The sequence below is a fragment of the Amaranthus tricolor genome, chromosome 1, assembly GCF_026212465.1.
Source record: "Amaranthus tricolor cultivar Red isolate AtriRed21 chromosome 1, ASM2621246v1, whole genome shotgun sequence".
NCBI lineage: Eukaryota > Viridiplantae > Streptophyta > Magnoliopsida > Caryophyllales > Amaranthaceae > Amaranthus > Amaranthus tricolor.
The window spans coordinates 43,610,908-43,626,892 of NC_080047.1; the positions used below are offsets into that span (position 1 = coordinate 43,610,908).

Sequence of the window (15,985 nt, forward strand, 5' to 3'; positions counted from 1 at the left end):
TGCTCACTGAAGACGACTCGTCGCTTTTGACGGTTATGCGTTTTATCTTATTTTCACGTGGGTTTAGACGATTATTTGGATTTTCTTGGAGCCCAAGTATCATTCAGTTAGGTTTTAGTATATATATCTCCTTCTATTAGTGCTAGGGTTTCATGATTCACAAATTGAAAGAGATCACAAGAAAACCATCATAATTTGTAAGTGTGATTGTAATTCATCTTGTAAATTCTTTGCGTTCATAGTGAAATTATTTAATCTCGGTGTCGGTGGACGTAGCTATCACATTGATAGTGAACTACGTTAAATCTCTTCTGTCATTTTTCTTATTGTTTTGTTTGAATTTCTTTATTATTTCATTATTGTTCGTCGATCCTTACTTCCGTTGTCGCTCAACAACTGGTGTTAGAGCTTTAGGTTTAAGTCCTTGGATAGTTTTTGAGTGAAACAATGGCTGGAGATTCTACAATAAGAATTGAGAAATTTACCGGGAAAAATAGCTTCAGGCTATGGCAAATAAAGATGAAGGCTCTATTGAAACAGCAGCAAATTTGGCGTCCTTTAGCTCCAAGGAGTATTACTACTGGGTCAGAAGACGGACAAACTGACGGGCAAATAGCAGTAATGGAGGAAAAGGCTCATTCTACCATTTTGCTAAGTTTGGATGATCATATCATCAAGGAGGTCGCTGATCAGGCTATAGCGGCGAAATTATGGATGAAATTGGAGTCATTGTATATGACTAAATCGCTGACCAACAAATTATTGTTGAAGCAGCGGTTGTTCAGCCTCCGAATGCAGTCAAGTACTCCCTTACGGGAACATCTTGAAAAACTTAACTCTATTTTACTGGATTTACGTAACTAAGATGTTAAGATAGTTGATAAGGATGTTGTGTTGATTTTACTTGTATCTCTACCGTCCAGCTATGAGAACTTTGTTGAGTCTTTTGTTGTTGGTAAAGACTCACTGACCCTAGAAGAAGTGAAGGCAGCACTTCATACTAGGGAACTTCTTTAGAAAGCTATAGGTGATAACGGGAAGAGTGGCAGCTGGTTGTTTGTTAAGTCCGGGAACACTAAAAAAAGTAAGGGGTTAACAAGGGCAACAATACTGGATTGGGTGCTGGAAACGGCAATGAGAGATCTAGTAAGACTGCAGGGAAGACCTGTTATTACTGTAAGGAACCGGGTCACTTTAGGGCTAATTTTCCGCTGAGGAAGGGCAAGTCCCAAGCTGTTGTAGTTGAGGAAAAATCAAAGGAGAATTATAATTCGAAGGAAGACTTGGCATTGCTGAGTTCTGCTAAGTCTGGGGATCTTTCTGATGATTGAGTTCTAGATTCGGGGTGTTCGTTCCATATGAGTCCGCGTCGAGACTGGTTTGACACGTATGAGTCTTGCGATGGGGGTAACAATGCACCTTGTAAGATTACGGGTATTAGGTCCATGAGATTGAGGACTAGTGATGGACGAAAGTTGACTTTGACTAGGGTGCGGCATGTTCCTGCTTTGGGGAAGAATCTTATTTCATTAGGTACCTTGGATGATTTGGGGTACAACGGAGTGTTTTCGAATGGGGAGTTATCCATTTATCGAGGTTCGGAGTTGGTACTTAAGGGTATCAAGAGGAACACCCTCTATGTCTTTGAGGGTGTCACATTGTCTAGTTCTGCGGTTTGCGCTTCGGTGTCTCACCAGGAGATGACCAAGATTTGGCACATGAGGCTTGGTCATATGGGGGAGAAGGAGATGCAGCTATTGTCTAAGAGGGGTATACTGTCCGGGATCAAGGTTGCCAACCTTGAGTTTTGTGAGCATTGTGTGTTTGGGAAGAAATACAGGTCAAAGTTCAGTAAGGGTGCTCACATTACTAATGATGTGCTCGATTATATCCATTCAGATTGGGGTCCATCTAGGGCTGAAGGTATAGGAGGTTTCCGCTATTTTGTGTCATTTGTAGATAACAAGTCCCGATACACATGGCTTAGGCTGCTTAAGTCAAAGGATGAGGCTTTCAAAGCTTTTAAGCAAGGGAAAACTTTGGTGGAGAATCGACAGAGTAAGAAGATCAAGAAGCTACGAACAGACAATGGGCTAGAGTTTTGCAAAGAGGTTTTTAATTAATTCTGCGCAGATGAGGGTATTGGTCGGCATCATACCGTCAGGATGACACCATAGCAGAAAGGTATTGCAGAGCGAGTTAATCAGACACTGCTTGAGGGAATTCGATGCATGCTCTCTAATGCAAGGCTTGGGATAAGGTATTGGAATGAAGCTGTGATGACAGCTTGTTATCATCAATAGGGGTCCTCATTCGGGAATTGACTTCAAAATCCCGTTTGAGATCTAGAGTGGTAAGTTGCCTAGTTTCTCTAATTTGAAGATCTTTGGCTGTGTTGCTTATTATCATGTTAGTGAGGGTAAGCTGGATTCACGAGCCAAGATGGGATGTTTTGTTGGGTACGATGATGGTGTGAAGGGGTTTAGGATCTATTCACCTTCGAAGGGTCGAGTTATTCTTAGTAGGGATGTTACTTCCGATGAGAGCACCATGTATTCAAAGAAGAGCACGAAGTCTCCTAATTTGGGAAAAGAAGGAGAGAACTTGCTACAGACAAATGAAGTACTTGAGGTACATTAGCCATCCATTGCTAATTTACCTCAAGTATAATTATTGATGATGATGCTGAGGTTCCAGTGCCGAGTACTTCTGAACTTGAGGCTGTTTCATCTTCTCCTAACTCTGGGGAGGAGGTGGAGTAGTCTATTCAGGGGTTATCTAGTCAATCTGACACCATTCTTGAGAGACCTAGAAGAGTTATCAAGAAGCCTGTTTGGTTGATTGAAGAGATGTTAGGAAGAAATTGCTTTGTTAAGAATTTGACAGGTTATGCATTGAGTGTAGCTGATGATGTAGAGTCATATGAACTTGCCACGTATAAACAAGCTATTAGTTATAGTAAGTCGGCGCAATGGCTTGCTGCAATGGGTGAAGAGATGCAGTCTCTTAACAAGAACAAGGTGTGGGAACTTGTGAAGCTACTAGAGGGGAGTAAGATTGTAGGGTGCAAGTGGATTTTTAAGAAAAAAGAAAGGTTGTCTGAAATAGAGAAAGTTCGTTTTAAGGCAAGGCTCGTTGCAAAGGGGTTCAGTCAGGTAGAAGAGGTTGATTTTGTGGAGATATTCTCGCCGGTGGTTTGACATACTTCTATTCGTGTGCTATTGTCAATTGTAGCACATTATGACCTTGAGCTGGAGCAGCTGGATGTTAAGACGGCTTTCCTTCATGGTGATTTGGAGGAGGAGATTTGGTGAAGCAGCCCGAGGGATTCGAGATTCCAGGAAAAGAGCACTATGCATGCAGATTGCTAAAGTTTAAGCAATCCCCTCGGCAGTGGTACAAGAGGTTTGATTCTTTTATGGTTTTGCATGGTTTTGATAGGAACTCGTATGATTGCTGTGTGTATCATAGTAAGTTAGATAATGGTTCTATGATTTATCTGTTGTTATATATTGATGACATGCTTGTTGCCACAAAGAACAAATCTGATGTTGCTCGACTTAAGGAGTTGCTTAGCTCGGAATTTGACATGAAAGATTTGGGTTCAACTAAGAAAATTTTGGGTATGAAGATCTATAGGGATTGGGCTAGGGGTAAGCTTTTCTTGACTCAGAAAAGTTACATCGAAAAGATTTTGTCTCGTTTTGGGATGGAGAAATTGAAGCCTATAAGTACACCGACATCTGTGAGCTGCAAATTGTCTTTGTCTATGACACCTCAAACTGAGGAGGAGTTTGCGTATATGTCTAGGGTCCCTTATGCCAACGCAGTTGGTTGTTTGATGTATTCTATGGTATGTACTAGGCCTGATATTGCGCATGCTGTTAGTGTTGTGAGTAGGTTCATGGCTCGACCTAGAAGAGAGCACTGGCAGGGGGTGAAAAGGATTTTTCGCTATTTGAGAGGTACAACTGATATTGGTCTTGTGTACGAGAATGATAAGGAGTGTTTGGTAACTAGGTATAGTGATTCTGATTATGCAGCTGATGTGGATACCAGGAGGTCGGTGATCGGGTATGTGTTCACTTTGGGTGGTTCTATGGTTAGTTTGAAGTCCACGTTGCAATCTTCAGTTACGTTGTCTACTACTGAAGCTGAGTATATGGCTTTAACTTCTGCAGCTAAGGTGTCTATTTGGCTAAAAGGCCTTATGGGTGAACTGGGTATTGCACAGGATTTTGCTACGGTATATTGTGATAGTCTAAGTGCCATTTGCTTAGTTAAAGATCAAGTGCACCATGATCAGACCAAACACATTGACGTCAGGTATCATTTCTTGCGTACTGACAAGAGGGTAAAGGTAAAGAAGATCGGGACCGTTGACAACCCAACTGATTTCTTTACTAAGTCTGTTCCATTTAGTAAGTTTAAACATTGCTTAGACTTGCTAAATATTGATTACTATGTTATGTAGTAAGCCCTTAGAGGCAGTGTTGGGGAGCTTCTATTATAGACATGTTGGCCTTAAGGTGGATCTTGCCCAGGACTTGTGATATAGGGGGAGCATTATGAGTTGTTATACTTGGTGACGAGTATGTGATGGGTTTTGGGTGTAGACTTGTCGGGATGGGTCTTGGTTGGAGACTTATCGGGATGTATGACTAATGCATGAGTCTTACATCGTGTTTGGCTTGAGACATGTTCACTATGTGTTGATGAGATCGTTTGCTGATTACGTGTTCTCGTCAAGGTGGAGATTGTTCATGATTGGTGACTCGAATCGAGTCTTGATCGTGGTCATAGATGAATTGAAAAAGAACGAGTGAAGATGAGGGTCAGGAGCTAGGCGACTACTCGTCGCTTTTGGAGTATAGAAAGCGATGAGTCGTGGATTCCTCTCTGAAGTCGCATGTTTGGGTCAGAAAGTTTGCCACGAGTCATGACATTCTTGGGGACGACTCATCGCTTATTGCAACGAGTCGTTGCTCACTGGAGACGACTCGTCGCTTTTGACGGTTATGCGTTTTATCTTATTTTCACGTGGGTTTTGACGGTTATTTGGATTTTCTTGGAGCCTAAGTATCTTTTAGTTAGGTTTTAGTATATATATCTCCTTCTATTAGTGCTAGGGTTTCATGATTCACAAATTGAGAGAGATCACAAGAGAGCCATCATAATTTGTGAGTGTGATTGTAATTCATCTTGTAAATTCTTTACGTTCATTGTGAAATTATTTGATCTCCGTGCCAGTGGACGTAGCTATCACATTGATAGTGAACCACGTTAAATATCTTGTGTCATTTTTCTTATTGTTTCGTTTGAATTCCTTTATTGTTTCATTATTGCTCGTTGATCCTTACTTCCGCTGTCGCTCAACAGACACCCCATTGGATCCGCCCATGTCCTTAATATATAAGTAGTATATCACAATTAGATATATTCATTTAACTTTTCTTGAAATATTATATTTTTGAATGTAAACACTATATAAAATTTCCAATTAAAGTTTCTTAATTAGAATATATATTTGCTTTTTTATGTTGAAGTATTTGCTAATTAATAAAGTTTTTTATTCAAATTTTAATTTCTAAAATATTTCATCAAGAAATAAGAGATACATGATCAAAAATTATTTTGACAAAGAATCATTGTGAAACTTTGCTAGATGATTACTCATTTTGTCTTGAAAAATACGAGAACTTTAATAAATACTTATATTAACAAGCGAGTTTTTATTCCATTAAAATAGAACCGAGTTTTTTTTCATTAAAATCACTATGTATTCTAAAATGCCCTATATTTTATAAGAAATATTATAATTGTACAATGATAACAAATAATTACATCTCTGTTTAAAATTAATATTTTTATAATACTTGTATACTAGCAGCTTCGCGCATTGCACAAATATCTACATACTAGCTAGTTTATCTATAAATCTTCCACAATACTCTTACACGGAGATTTTAAATATTGTTAGCTCTATGAGACAGAGTAGTATATCAATAATTCGGTATCCTTCATTGACAGTAATATGTAAAATACATTAACAACTTAATTAATACATTAATAACTTAATTAATATGATCAGGGCCGGCCACTTGCGCCCAGGGCCTACGGAAAAAGTAGATAAATTTTTTCTTGTTATGCATTGAATTTGAGACCTTATGTGACTAAATTGTGCATTTAACCACCAAACCAAAGTGTTATTAATGGTAATTGTTACCTTATTTACTAATTATTGAATTATAAATATATGATTATCAAACAAAACACGGATACTATCGAGCTCTATTATTGGCGTGTAATATTATTTTATATTATAAATTTTGTAATTATTAATATATATTTTATAATTAGGGCCCATAATTTATTTTTCGGCCCGGCCTCTAAAACCTGAGGCCGACCCTGAAATATGACCATTACTTCTGCTATAAGTTTACACTAGTACCACAATTGTGAAGTGGGAGAGGAAGAAAAAAAGAGATGTATACTATTATAAGAACATCAATTTGTAAAAGTTTCTATTAATTGAAAAAACCATTCTTTTTTGTTATATATGTTTTAATATGGATGCTGGCTAATAATCAACTAAATTTTGGGAAATAGCTTTTAAATTTAGTGATTGAGGCCTCCTTTTTGAACTTATTAAAAATATACACCATTGTAACTAAGGTTTGATACTAATTTTCATTTTAATCTATCTCATAAAATTTATTACATATTAATTATAGTCGTGAGTCCACTTTAATAATTTTTATCCATATATACAACTTATTATTTTAAATATTATCCACACATTTTTTTTCTGCCTCCTATGAAAAATGTACAACTTATTGTTTTAATTTTCATCTTAATTTTTATTGTTTTAAATATTATTCATATATTCTCCTTAGAAATCACATATTCATTTAGGACTAGCTTGTTGCAAATCTTGATAGTGCTCTAAGAAGAAGTCTTATTAAATAACGGTTATTTATAAAGTTAACAAATTATCTTTATGTGGTAGGATTTGATAGGGTGAAAATTTTGTTATTCTAATTTACTTTGTTTTTATTTTATTTATTTTATTTATTATAATTTTTGTCTTTTAGTGGTGATTTTCAAATCACGGTTATTGATTATGAATTTTGGAGCTCTAAATAGCAAAATCAAATTAAATTAAAGAGACAATTCAAAATAAAAGTACACAAAATCAAAAGAACAAATGTAGAATTTTATTTTACATTTTTATTTAATTCCACTTACTTTCTCAATATTTATACTATTATGTTATATAATAATTTTTTACTTTATTTAATGTATATTCACTGAATTTAGTTTTTCTAAATCAATTAATATTCACAGAAATTAGCTTGCTTTTAAAGCAAAATAAAACCCATAAAATTTCTATTTTTTTTGGACACCTTATAATAATTCATAACAAAATTGGATTTGAGGGTGTAGTCGGTGAACACATATAAAAATAACACACATAGTAAATATTAAAAAACAATAATATCCTCCAATAAAAGCAAAAAAATATAAAACATTAAAAAGATGAAAAGAAAAAGCCATAAAAGAATAAAAATGATTATTGAGTGGACAAATAATGGTGGGTCTCACCTATATTTCTCATTAATTCAATTGAAGTCTTCTTCACCATGCATGTTAAGTTGTTAACTCTAGTCCTTTGCACCCTCTATTTATTATAAATAGGTTGTTATACAACATTTATTTTTCAGAAACATCACATTTCTCTATTAAAGTTAATAAATTAATTCCACAAATTACATTAATTATAAAATGGATTTAGAAAAACCATTTTCAGATGTAAAATCTGAGCAGCAAGATCAAGTTGTGGAAGATAATGCAAAGAAGGAGATGAAACAAGGTGGAATTAGAACAATGCCTTTCATTCTTGGTATGTTTAAAGTAGTTTCATCCAATTATTTTTATTTCCCATTAATAAAATTTAATTCTCCAAAATTATTTCACAATTTTTTTCAAATATGGTTTTATTTAGTTGTTGGTTGTGAAAGGGAATGTTTACATAGTTGATAAGTGAGTAAAGTGACTATGTATAAAGTTTTTATTCTAATAGATTTTAAAATTATAATAAATTATAATTATCAGTTTAAATTTTTGATTAATTTTTCAAAAGCTAACATAAGTGAGAATCACATATTCAATTGAGTCAAGTTAAGCTTAGTTTTAACTTTTAAGGATGGGTCTTGAACCCTTGATATATGTATATATTTAATTTAGTTAGAGAACAAAAATCATTGAATGAATTTTTTATCTTAAAGATAAAGTAATTATATATTGCATAATATAATTATTAAATTATACTAATTAAATCAAGTCATCTACATGCTGCATAACATTAACTATATACTATTAGTTTGATGAATAATCTAATACTTTCATGTATTAAATTGTGATATTTCTCCGATAATTATATGTTGTTTGAAAAAAATTATTACATTTATAAAAAATGGAGAAAGTATTGTGAGTTGTCTATATATATTCTTAAGGTATGTCTAAATTTGAAGGAAAACATTTTCTTTCAAAACTATGTTTATAAAGAGATGGGAAACCCATTCACATTCTAATTTTACATTTTTTTAATCCTTTATTAAAACAAATAATAATGGAATTTTGTGAAAAAGTATTGAATTCAGTTACACAATGAAATACAAGATTAAAACAATTTTTCATGATATCGTTTTCCTTCAAACCAAATAGTCGATAATAAAAATACTTTTTCTATTTTATTATACTTGTAATTGATAGTAATATTTAGTTTACATAACATGTTATATTATATGTGATTATCAGTAGCAATTTCGCGAACTAAAAAAGTGATGATGATGCATGTGATTGGCAGCAAATGAAATGTGCGATAGATTTGCGGGAGTGGGTTTCCACGCAAATATGATAACATATTTGACACAACAACTGAATATGCCTCTCGTACAAGCTTCTAATACTCTTACTAATTTTGGTGGTACTGCAAGTTTCACTCCTCTTCTTGGTGCTTTGATTGCTGATTCTTTTGCTGGCCAATTTTGGACTATCACTTTTGGTTCCATCTTCTACCAATTGGTCTCTTTCTTTTTCTCTCTTTTTTTTCATACTTTATTAATTATTTAGTTTATCTATGGTCACATGTAATTCCTAATTCAGATCTTAAAAGTTCTCATACTAAAAGGTCAAATACCGAAACTCATGGCGTATGTAATATATGTTGGAAACACTTCACATGTGAGACAAGATCCCACATCGATAAAATAGTGGGTTGTCGACTTGCATATATAGTGGGTGAGGTAATCTTCCTTCAACCATATAGTTTTGGGAAATAATGAACCTCACCAAGTGTATGTACAAGTCAGCGCTTTTGACTCGTGGATTTGTAGGCTCAAGCCCATGGGTCTCCCGTGTCCACACAAGTGGGCCACGGTGAAAATTATGTGACGAATTGTCACGGCCTAATAATATATATTGAAATCTCAACCATCAGCTTAAACTTTTGGTGAAACTCCAATGTTTATCTTATATACCCTGTCAGATATTTCAATGTGACAGAGTATTTATTAACTTTATAATGTTTACATGAATTCTCAAACGAGACCATCTCTATTGAGTTGACCTAACGTACATTTTCAGTTTTAAATTAATCACTTATAACCGTTAAATGATCACTTACAATCTTAAAAGTTAGCAATTATAGTTTTAAAGAGATCACTTTTATAATCTTAAAATGATCATCTATAACTAAAGTGATTACTAACAATCTTAAAGTGATAAATTAAAAAAATAGGCTAATTATATGAACTTGTCTCATAGTAAAATAATTTCATACAAGACTCGTTGGAATAGATAAGTTTAACTGTTAGAGAATACACCGATTACAATTGAATAATCGAAAAAAACTCGTGCTATAATTTCAAAAACCACGTTTTGTTCTAATTTAGAATTCTGAATCCGCTACTTAATTAATTACAGGGGATGCTCAGCATTACAATAACAGCAATCCTTCCAAAACTACACCCACCACCATGCCCAACCCAAGTGAATTGCCAAGAAGCAACATCATTACAACTCTCAATCTTCTACTTATCCCTCCTCCTAACGACAATCGGAACAGGCGGCATTCGCCCTTGCGTAGTCACCTTCGCGGCTAACCAGTTTGACATGACCAAGTCGGGTGTAGCGGGGCGCAAATGGAACTACTTCAATTGGTATTATTTCTTCATGGGGTTAGCCACATTGACTGCTCTGACTGTTATAGTCTACATACAAGATAATATTGGGTGGGGTTGGGGGCTAGGAATCCCTACAATTGCTATGACAATATCTGTTATAGTTTTTGTGTTAGGATACAAACTTTATATCAAACCAAAACCAGCAGGAAGTCCTTTGGTTAGGATTCTTCAAGTTGCTGTTGCTGCTTGGAAGAAAAGGAATGTTGATCTGCCTGTTGAGTCTTGTTTGTTGTATGAAAATCATAAGCTTGATGCTGCTATTTCTACTGATGGGAGACTCCTGCACACTGATCAGTACAAGTAAGTTATGTTTGATGACTAAATCATCTCATAAGACATGTCAATGTTGGTGAGATAATCAATCTAGGAGCCGTTTTTCTCGGTTTCATTAAGTGACTCTTATCTAGACAGGGTCTGAGAGAGTTGGATGTATGCAATTAACTGTGAATAGGAAACATCAGCTGCAACTTTATATAAATATGAAGTGCGTAAAGTTTGAAGAGTTACAAGTCGCTTGACCTTTAAATTTTGGCATTAGACTGCTCTCTAAGTAATTGATAGAGTATATAGCATATCGTTGGTAGGCATGTAAAACAAATCAAGTCGGGTCAAATTTTTGTTTGATCATATATAAATGGGTCAGAAACTAATTAACTCGAACCTAACCGGTTTATTTAATTGGTCAAAAATCACAACCATGATTTGATCAGTTATAGATCAGATCAATCTGATTTCACCCCATTAAACTCGTTTAAAGCTTTCTGTTTCCATTTCAGGGACTTTAACGTTAACTACATCTTGTTCTTTAGGTCTAATTGTAAACTTGAATTTTTAGTTGAATTGGTTCCTTCACTTTCTTCACAGTGATTGACTAATTGTGCCATTTTCATGTGTAGGTGGCTGGACAAAGCAGCAATAGTAACAGAAAGAGATCAAGTAAAAGATTCATCACCACCAAACTTATGGAATTTAGCCACAGTCCATAGAGTGGAAGAGCTTAAATCCATCGTCCGAGTGTTGCCAATCTGGGCTGCTGGGATTCTACTCGTGACTGCGTCTTCTCATCAAGGAAGCTTCGTGCTCCAACAAGCACGAACAATGGACCGTCACCTTACCTCATCATTCGAAATACCTCCAGCTAGTTTATCAATCTTTAGCATCGGAACTATGCTTACCGGGCTTGTTTTATACGAGCGCCTATTCGTTCCCTTTGTGCGAAGATTCACTGGAAATCCATCAGGCATAACTTGTTTGCAGCGTATGGGAATCGGATATGTGATAAACATATTCGCAACTATCTTAGCATCACTGACTGAGAGGAAGAGGAAAACAGTTGCAGCACAATACCACCTTTTGGACAAACCCACAGCTGTAATCCCCATCAGTGTGTTTTGGCTTGTTCCACAATATTGCATCCATGGCCTTGCCGAGGTATTCATGAACGTCGGGCATATCGAGTTTCTCTACGATCAGGCACCTGAGAGCATGAGGAGTACAGCCGCTGCACTCTACTGCTTGACAACCTCCATCGGAAATTATTTGGGGACCATGGTGGTTTCGCTTGTTCACGATTACACAGGAAAACAACACAATTGGCTTCCTGATCGAAATCTCAACGAGGGAAGGCTGGAATACTACTATTTGCTCGTCTCCGGCATACAAGTCTTGAACTTCATTTATTATGTTGTTTGTGCCTCGCTCTACACTTACAAACACTTAGAGCAGGTCAAGGAATGTGATAAGCAAGATGAGGAATTTTATACTCATCCTACACCATCAAAAGTTATAGTGGACAAGGATGGAGAAGTTGAACTATCCAAAACTAATTAGATCTGATACTTAACAATAGAAATAGCAGTGTAATTAATCGGATTGTAATCGTAATTCAAGCTTAAGTATAAGAACACCGATATAATTAATAAGATCTTAGAAAAAAAGGCAAAGCAGAATCTGAATAAACTCTCCAAAATACGGAGAAAATATGTTTCATCGATATATGCGTATGGGGGGAAAAGTAATATACAAAAACTTAATGCACGCTTTAACAATCAAAACCTGAATAAACGCCACTATCCCTTAGCAGCCTCTTTTCTTCTTCAACATAATTCTTTCCTCTACTAGTCTGGCCGAGGTCTCTTTTTCGCTTTTCTTTCTGAGCAAAGGACTTCTTCTCTTGTGGAGTCATAGCAGTTGCAAGTAGTTCACCATCGGCTATTGCAGCTCGTGTTTTCTGACGCTCTTTGTAGGATTCCTCACTTTCCTGATCTTTGCTCCTTTCTTTGCCAGTAGACCACGTCCAGTCTTGCTTCGGCTCCTCCTTTGGCGGAGGCACTTTTAGTACTGATAAACCTCCTTTGTAACCGTGTCGTTTCAAAGCTTCAAAATCAATCCCACCACCTTTTCGTTTTGCAGATTTTACTAAAGATAAGGAGCTAAAGTAAGGTAAATGATGTGAAAACAGGGGAAAATCTATGGGAAGCTCACAAACAGGGGATACGAGTACAATAAGCATACGTCTCATTACTTAGGAGCATACGTCTCATTACTTAGGATCATAGATTCACAGTCACCCTGAAGACAGTAACGGCCCGTTTGGTAATCGGTACTAAATGGTGGAGATGGTAATTAGATATTAGTATAATTTTGGTAAGAATATCTCATGACAAATTCAGACACCATACTTAATCTACTTCAACTATCTCATTTTCTTTACAAAATTCATTCCAAAGCATTATCACTTGAACATGTGGTATTAAGTGATAATGACAAATTGTGAACAAAAAAACTTTTTTATGATCAAACATTCATTACCATGGTAATGACATGATAAATATCATAAAAATTGACACTACAAATCATTCCCATTATTACCAATTAGTTCCATTAACCAAACAGACCGTAAAATCAACTCTTAAATTTGAACATCGATGTCAAGTCTCCATGAAAACATTAACCATAAGTCCACAACCATGACAACAATTGTTGAGTATATCCTAATAGTTCAGCCCACATAATGAATTTGTGCTTCAGCCTACATTTCAAAATAGGCCAGCTCAGATATTTTATAAAAAGATTTTAAACTACTCATTCATCTAATTGCAGCGGAAAATAAAGAAATGCATCAACTTTACAGCCACCAAAAACTGGACAAACACCTTAAAGAAGCTAACTTCTGAGAAATTAGCCTTTTTTAAGAGTAAAACATTTCATAAAGATCAACTAAAAATTCAAAACCATAAAAGCTGAAGTACCTTCAGATGATTTTCGTGATGATATAGACTTTCCAGTACCCTCCTCGGGTTCTGAGTCGGTATCACTTGAGGATGATTCACTAGAAGACGAGTCATCTTCCTTGTCACTCCATGGCATTGCTCTTTTCATGATTCAACGAACTGAAAGAATTGCCTTGTTGAAAAAACAAAGCATAAGCACACAAACTAATACTTCTGCTTGAAATAAAAACAGAAGCAAAAGAGTAAGTTAGGTAAAATTACAGCAGGGAAAACCCCAAAATTTTCTATTCCCAAATCCTTTCGGAAACAAGTAGCTCAATAGGTTACTCACAATGACCCAACAGCTGTACAAAATGAACCGCTTTCCATTAAAACATGGAATCATTTTGCCAGGTTCAGACCATTCCTAATTGGAAGTTTCTCAGTGTCAGCTAAAGCTCTAACTCCATGATCCACAACCATTATGGACATTTGCCCTTGATCAGTAAAACACATATTTATATCTGTTATTGGTGCTAGAGTGGTGTTTCAAGCATCGCATTACAGGCCTGGTATTGTGCCTAATCAACATGTCGAATTGGCCTTTTCTATATTCCTACTGATCATCCTTATGTAATTTTTGACCCAAATTTATTGCTCGACGAACATCTAACATTGTAGCCAGTAGCAGTAGCTTTCACTTTTTACTGATCCTGACTTCCTGTATATGTCCTGATTGTTAAATAAGAAAGTTCACAAATACAATACCATTGAACTTAGGGAGCGTTTGGTTTGGTACCTTTTCGCTCAAGTAACGGATTTCATTAACACAATCCGTTACTTGTTGTTTGTTATAAAAATTTGATAAACGTTACCTTTACTTGAGGGTAATAGTTACCTTTACTTTGTTAACTCTTGAAATGTTGCGGAAACAATTACCCTTTCTCCCTCATATAGTCAAACCTACTCTCTCACCATTATCAACCACCCTACAAGCAATGTAGTCAATATGTAGCCATGAGCAATTCTTCCTACTTAAATGTAAACTGTACGTTTGCGGCAGGCAACACTAGCCATGTAGTTTTTCAAGGCTGCTTTTTAGCCTTTTGTTCGTGTTAGTAATATAGTCGATACCGCCTTGTTGTGGTGATGAAAAATATAGTTCTATAGTTTATTACCCTTATTTCTTAATTTTTTACACCAAACAACATCTAACAATAATACTTATTATTACCTTGACCCTATCTTATCCATTTCCTTTTCATTCCCTTTCCTCTCTTAATACCAAACACCCCCTTAATATAACCCCATTACCTTAATTATAACCCAGAAAGTCAGTAACCCGCCTCATTCCCTTCCCTCCATAAAAGCTAGGTTGCACCAAATCGGAAAAGGGAAAAAAACGGGTACGGGTACGGGGATACAGAAAACAGAAGAATTAAAGTACCCAAATCGTCTCAGGTAAATGTAAGAATCTTTATCACAATAATTCCATCCCCTACAAGATAAGAACTCAAAATTTCCCCAATTAATTCAGCAGAGATTCTCACCACAAATAATAAGTCATAAATTAACTCAATTCTGCATAGAAAAACCCTAATTCAATTGTCATTTAACCGATTATTCAATTTAGGGAAACAATTATCAGTTTCGAAAGAACACAAATAAATATTGAAATAATTGAATATAGCTAATGATGACTAATACATCAAATTGAAAAAGAAAAGTAGAATATAATTGCAGGAAAAGTGAAATTACCTCAATAGTAGCAGATAGACAGAACGATAAAATCGAAACGATGGAATTGTAAATTACTGAATTAGGGTTTCTAATTTTCAGGGTGTAACAGAGTAATGAAGCGGCTACCACAAAACGCTCGCATTTGCTATTTTGATGCTTTATGCTGCGCGTCGTTTAACGTTAGACCAAAATTACCAATCAATTCTTTTGTTGCAGATCAATTGGAGACATATACCAACCACCCTATCTGTCACTTTCTAAAGGAGAAATTAGAGTTCGATTCTTGTTGCAACAAAAAGAAAATCAGTGTAAATTTTTGTATATTATCCTGAACCTGTAAATATGATTCAATTCAATAATATGTCATGATTAGAGATGCTGAATAGGCAATTTATTCTAATAATGATGATAAAAAATTGGCCCATTGAAAATTAAAAATTACGAAAATATTGACCATAAGAGATCTGTGTTGACGCATTGTTCAACTTTTAGAAGTTCAATATTTGTCAAACACAATCTTAATATCAATGTTGAAGTGAACCTAACCTTAAATCAACTCATTAGTCAACAAAACTAAGCATGCTTTTTGAGAGTCTTTACTTTTGACTCTTTGCATTTTTAACGTTTAAATTTAAAAGTTATAAAACAACTTATAAAGTCTAAAATTTAAAGCTCACTGTAAATACTCTAGTTCAACACTTCATCAACTATATAACTTTCCTTATCATCTCTCAAACATCTCAAGTAACTTTTCAATGCTCTAATTTGCAATATATGCTTTTATCA

At 35.2% G+C, this 15,985-nt stretch overlaps 2 protein-coding genes across 3 annotated transcripts; one reads left to right on the top strand and one right to left on the bottom strand.

Moving 5' to 3' along the window:
• Positions 1-7,693: 7,693 nt before the first annotated feature.
• Positions 7,694-12,145, top strand: LOC130827843 (protein NRT1/ PTR FAMILY 3.1-like). Its single transcript, XM_057693717.1, has 4 exons — positions 7,694-7,903; positions 8,870-9,087; positions 9,988-10,547; positions 11,144-12,145. Exons 1-4 carry the CDS (start codon positions 7,786-7,788, stop codon positions 12,075-12,077), a joined length of 1,830 nt encoding a protein of 609 aa, XP_057549700.1. The 5' UTR covers positions 7,694-7,785; the 3' UTR covers positions 12,078-12,145.
• LOC130827853 (uncharacterized) lies at positions 12,143-15,496 on the bottom strand. 2 transcript variants are annotated; one of them, XM_057693734.1, is made up of 3 exons: positions 15,218-15,496; positions 13,499-13,639; positions 12,143-12,665 (listed from the first exon to the last, which is right to left on the bottom strand). In XM_057693734.1, the coding sequence occupies exons 2-3, from the start codon at positions 13,626-13,628 to the stop codon at positions 12,289-12,291; spliced, it is 507 nt and encodes a 168-aa protein (XP_057549717.1). In that variant the 5' UTR covers positions 13,629-13,639; positions 15,218-15,496; the 3' UTR covers positions 12,143-12,288. The 2 variants fall into 2 exon arrangements, with proteins under 2 accessions (XP_057549717.1, XP_057549709.1); XM_057693726.1 differs by having other exon boundaries at positions 13,499-13,652; positions 15,218-15,493.
• Between the last annotated feature and the right edge of the window lie 489 nt (positions 15,497-15,985).

What these genes read in the sequence shown, in the direction of transcription:
- LOC130827843 (XM_057693717.1), top strand. Translation starts at nt 7,786, where the DNA reads ATGGATTTAGAAAAACCATTTTCAGATGTAAAATCTGAGCAGCAAGAT. An exon ending in AACAATGCCTTTCATTCTTG is followed by an intron (nt 7,904 to 8,869) that starts GTATGTTTAAAG and finishes TGTGATTGGCAG; the next exon opens with CAAATGAAATGTGCGATAGA. An exon ending in CTGCACACTGATCAGTACAA is followed by an intron (nt 10,548 to 11,143) that starts GTAAGTTATGTT and finishes TTTCATGTGTAG; the next exon opens with GTGGCTGGACAAAGCAGCAA.
- LOC130827853 (XM_057693734.1), bottom strand. Translation starts at nt 13,628, where the DNA reads ATGAAAAGAGCAATGCCATGGAGTGACAAGGAAGATGACTCGTCTTCT. An exon ending in ATCACGAAAATCATCTGAAG is followed by an intron (nt 12,666 to 13,498) that starts GTACTTCAGCTT and finishes CCTTATCTTTAG; the next exon opens with TAAAATCTGCAAAACGAAAA.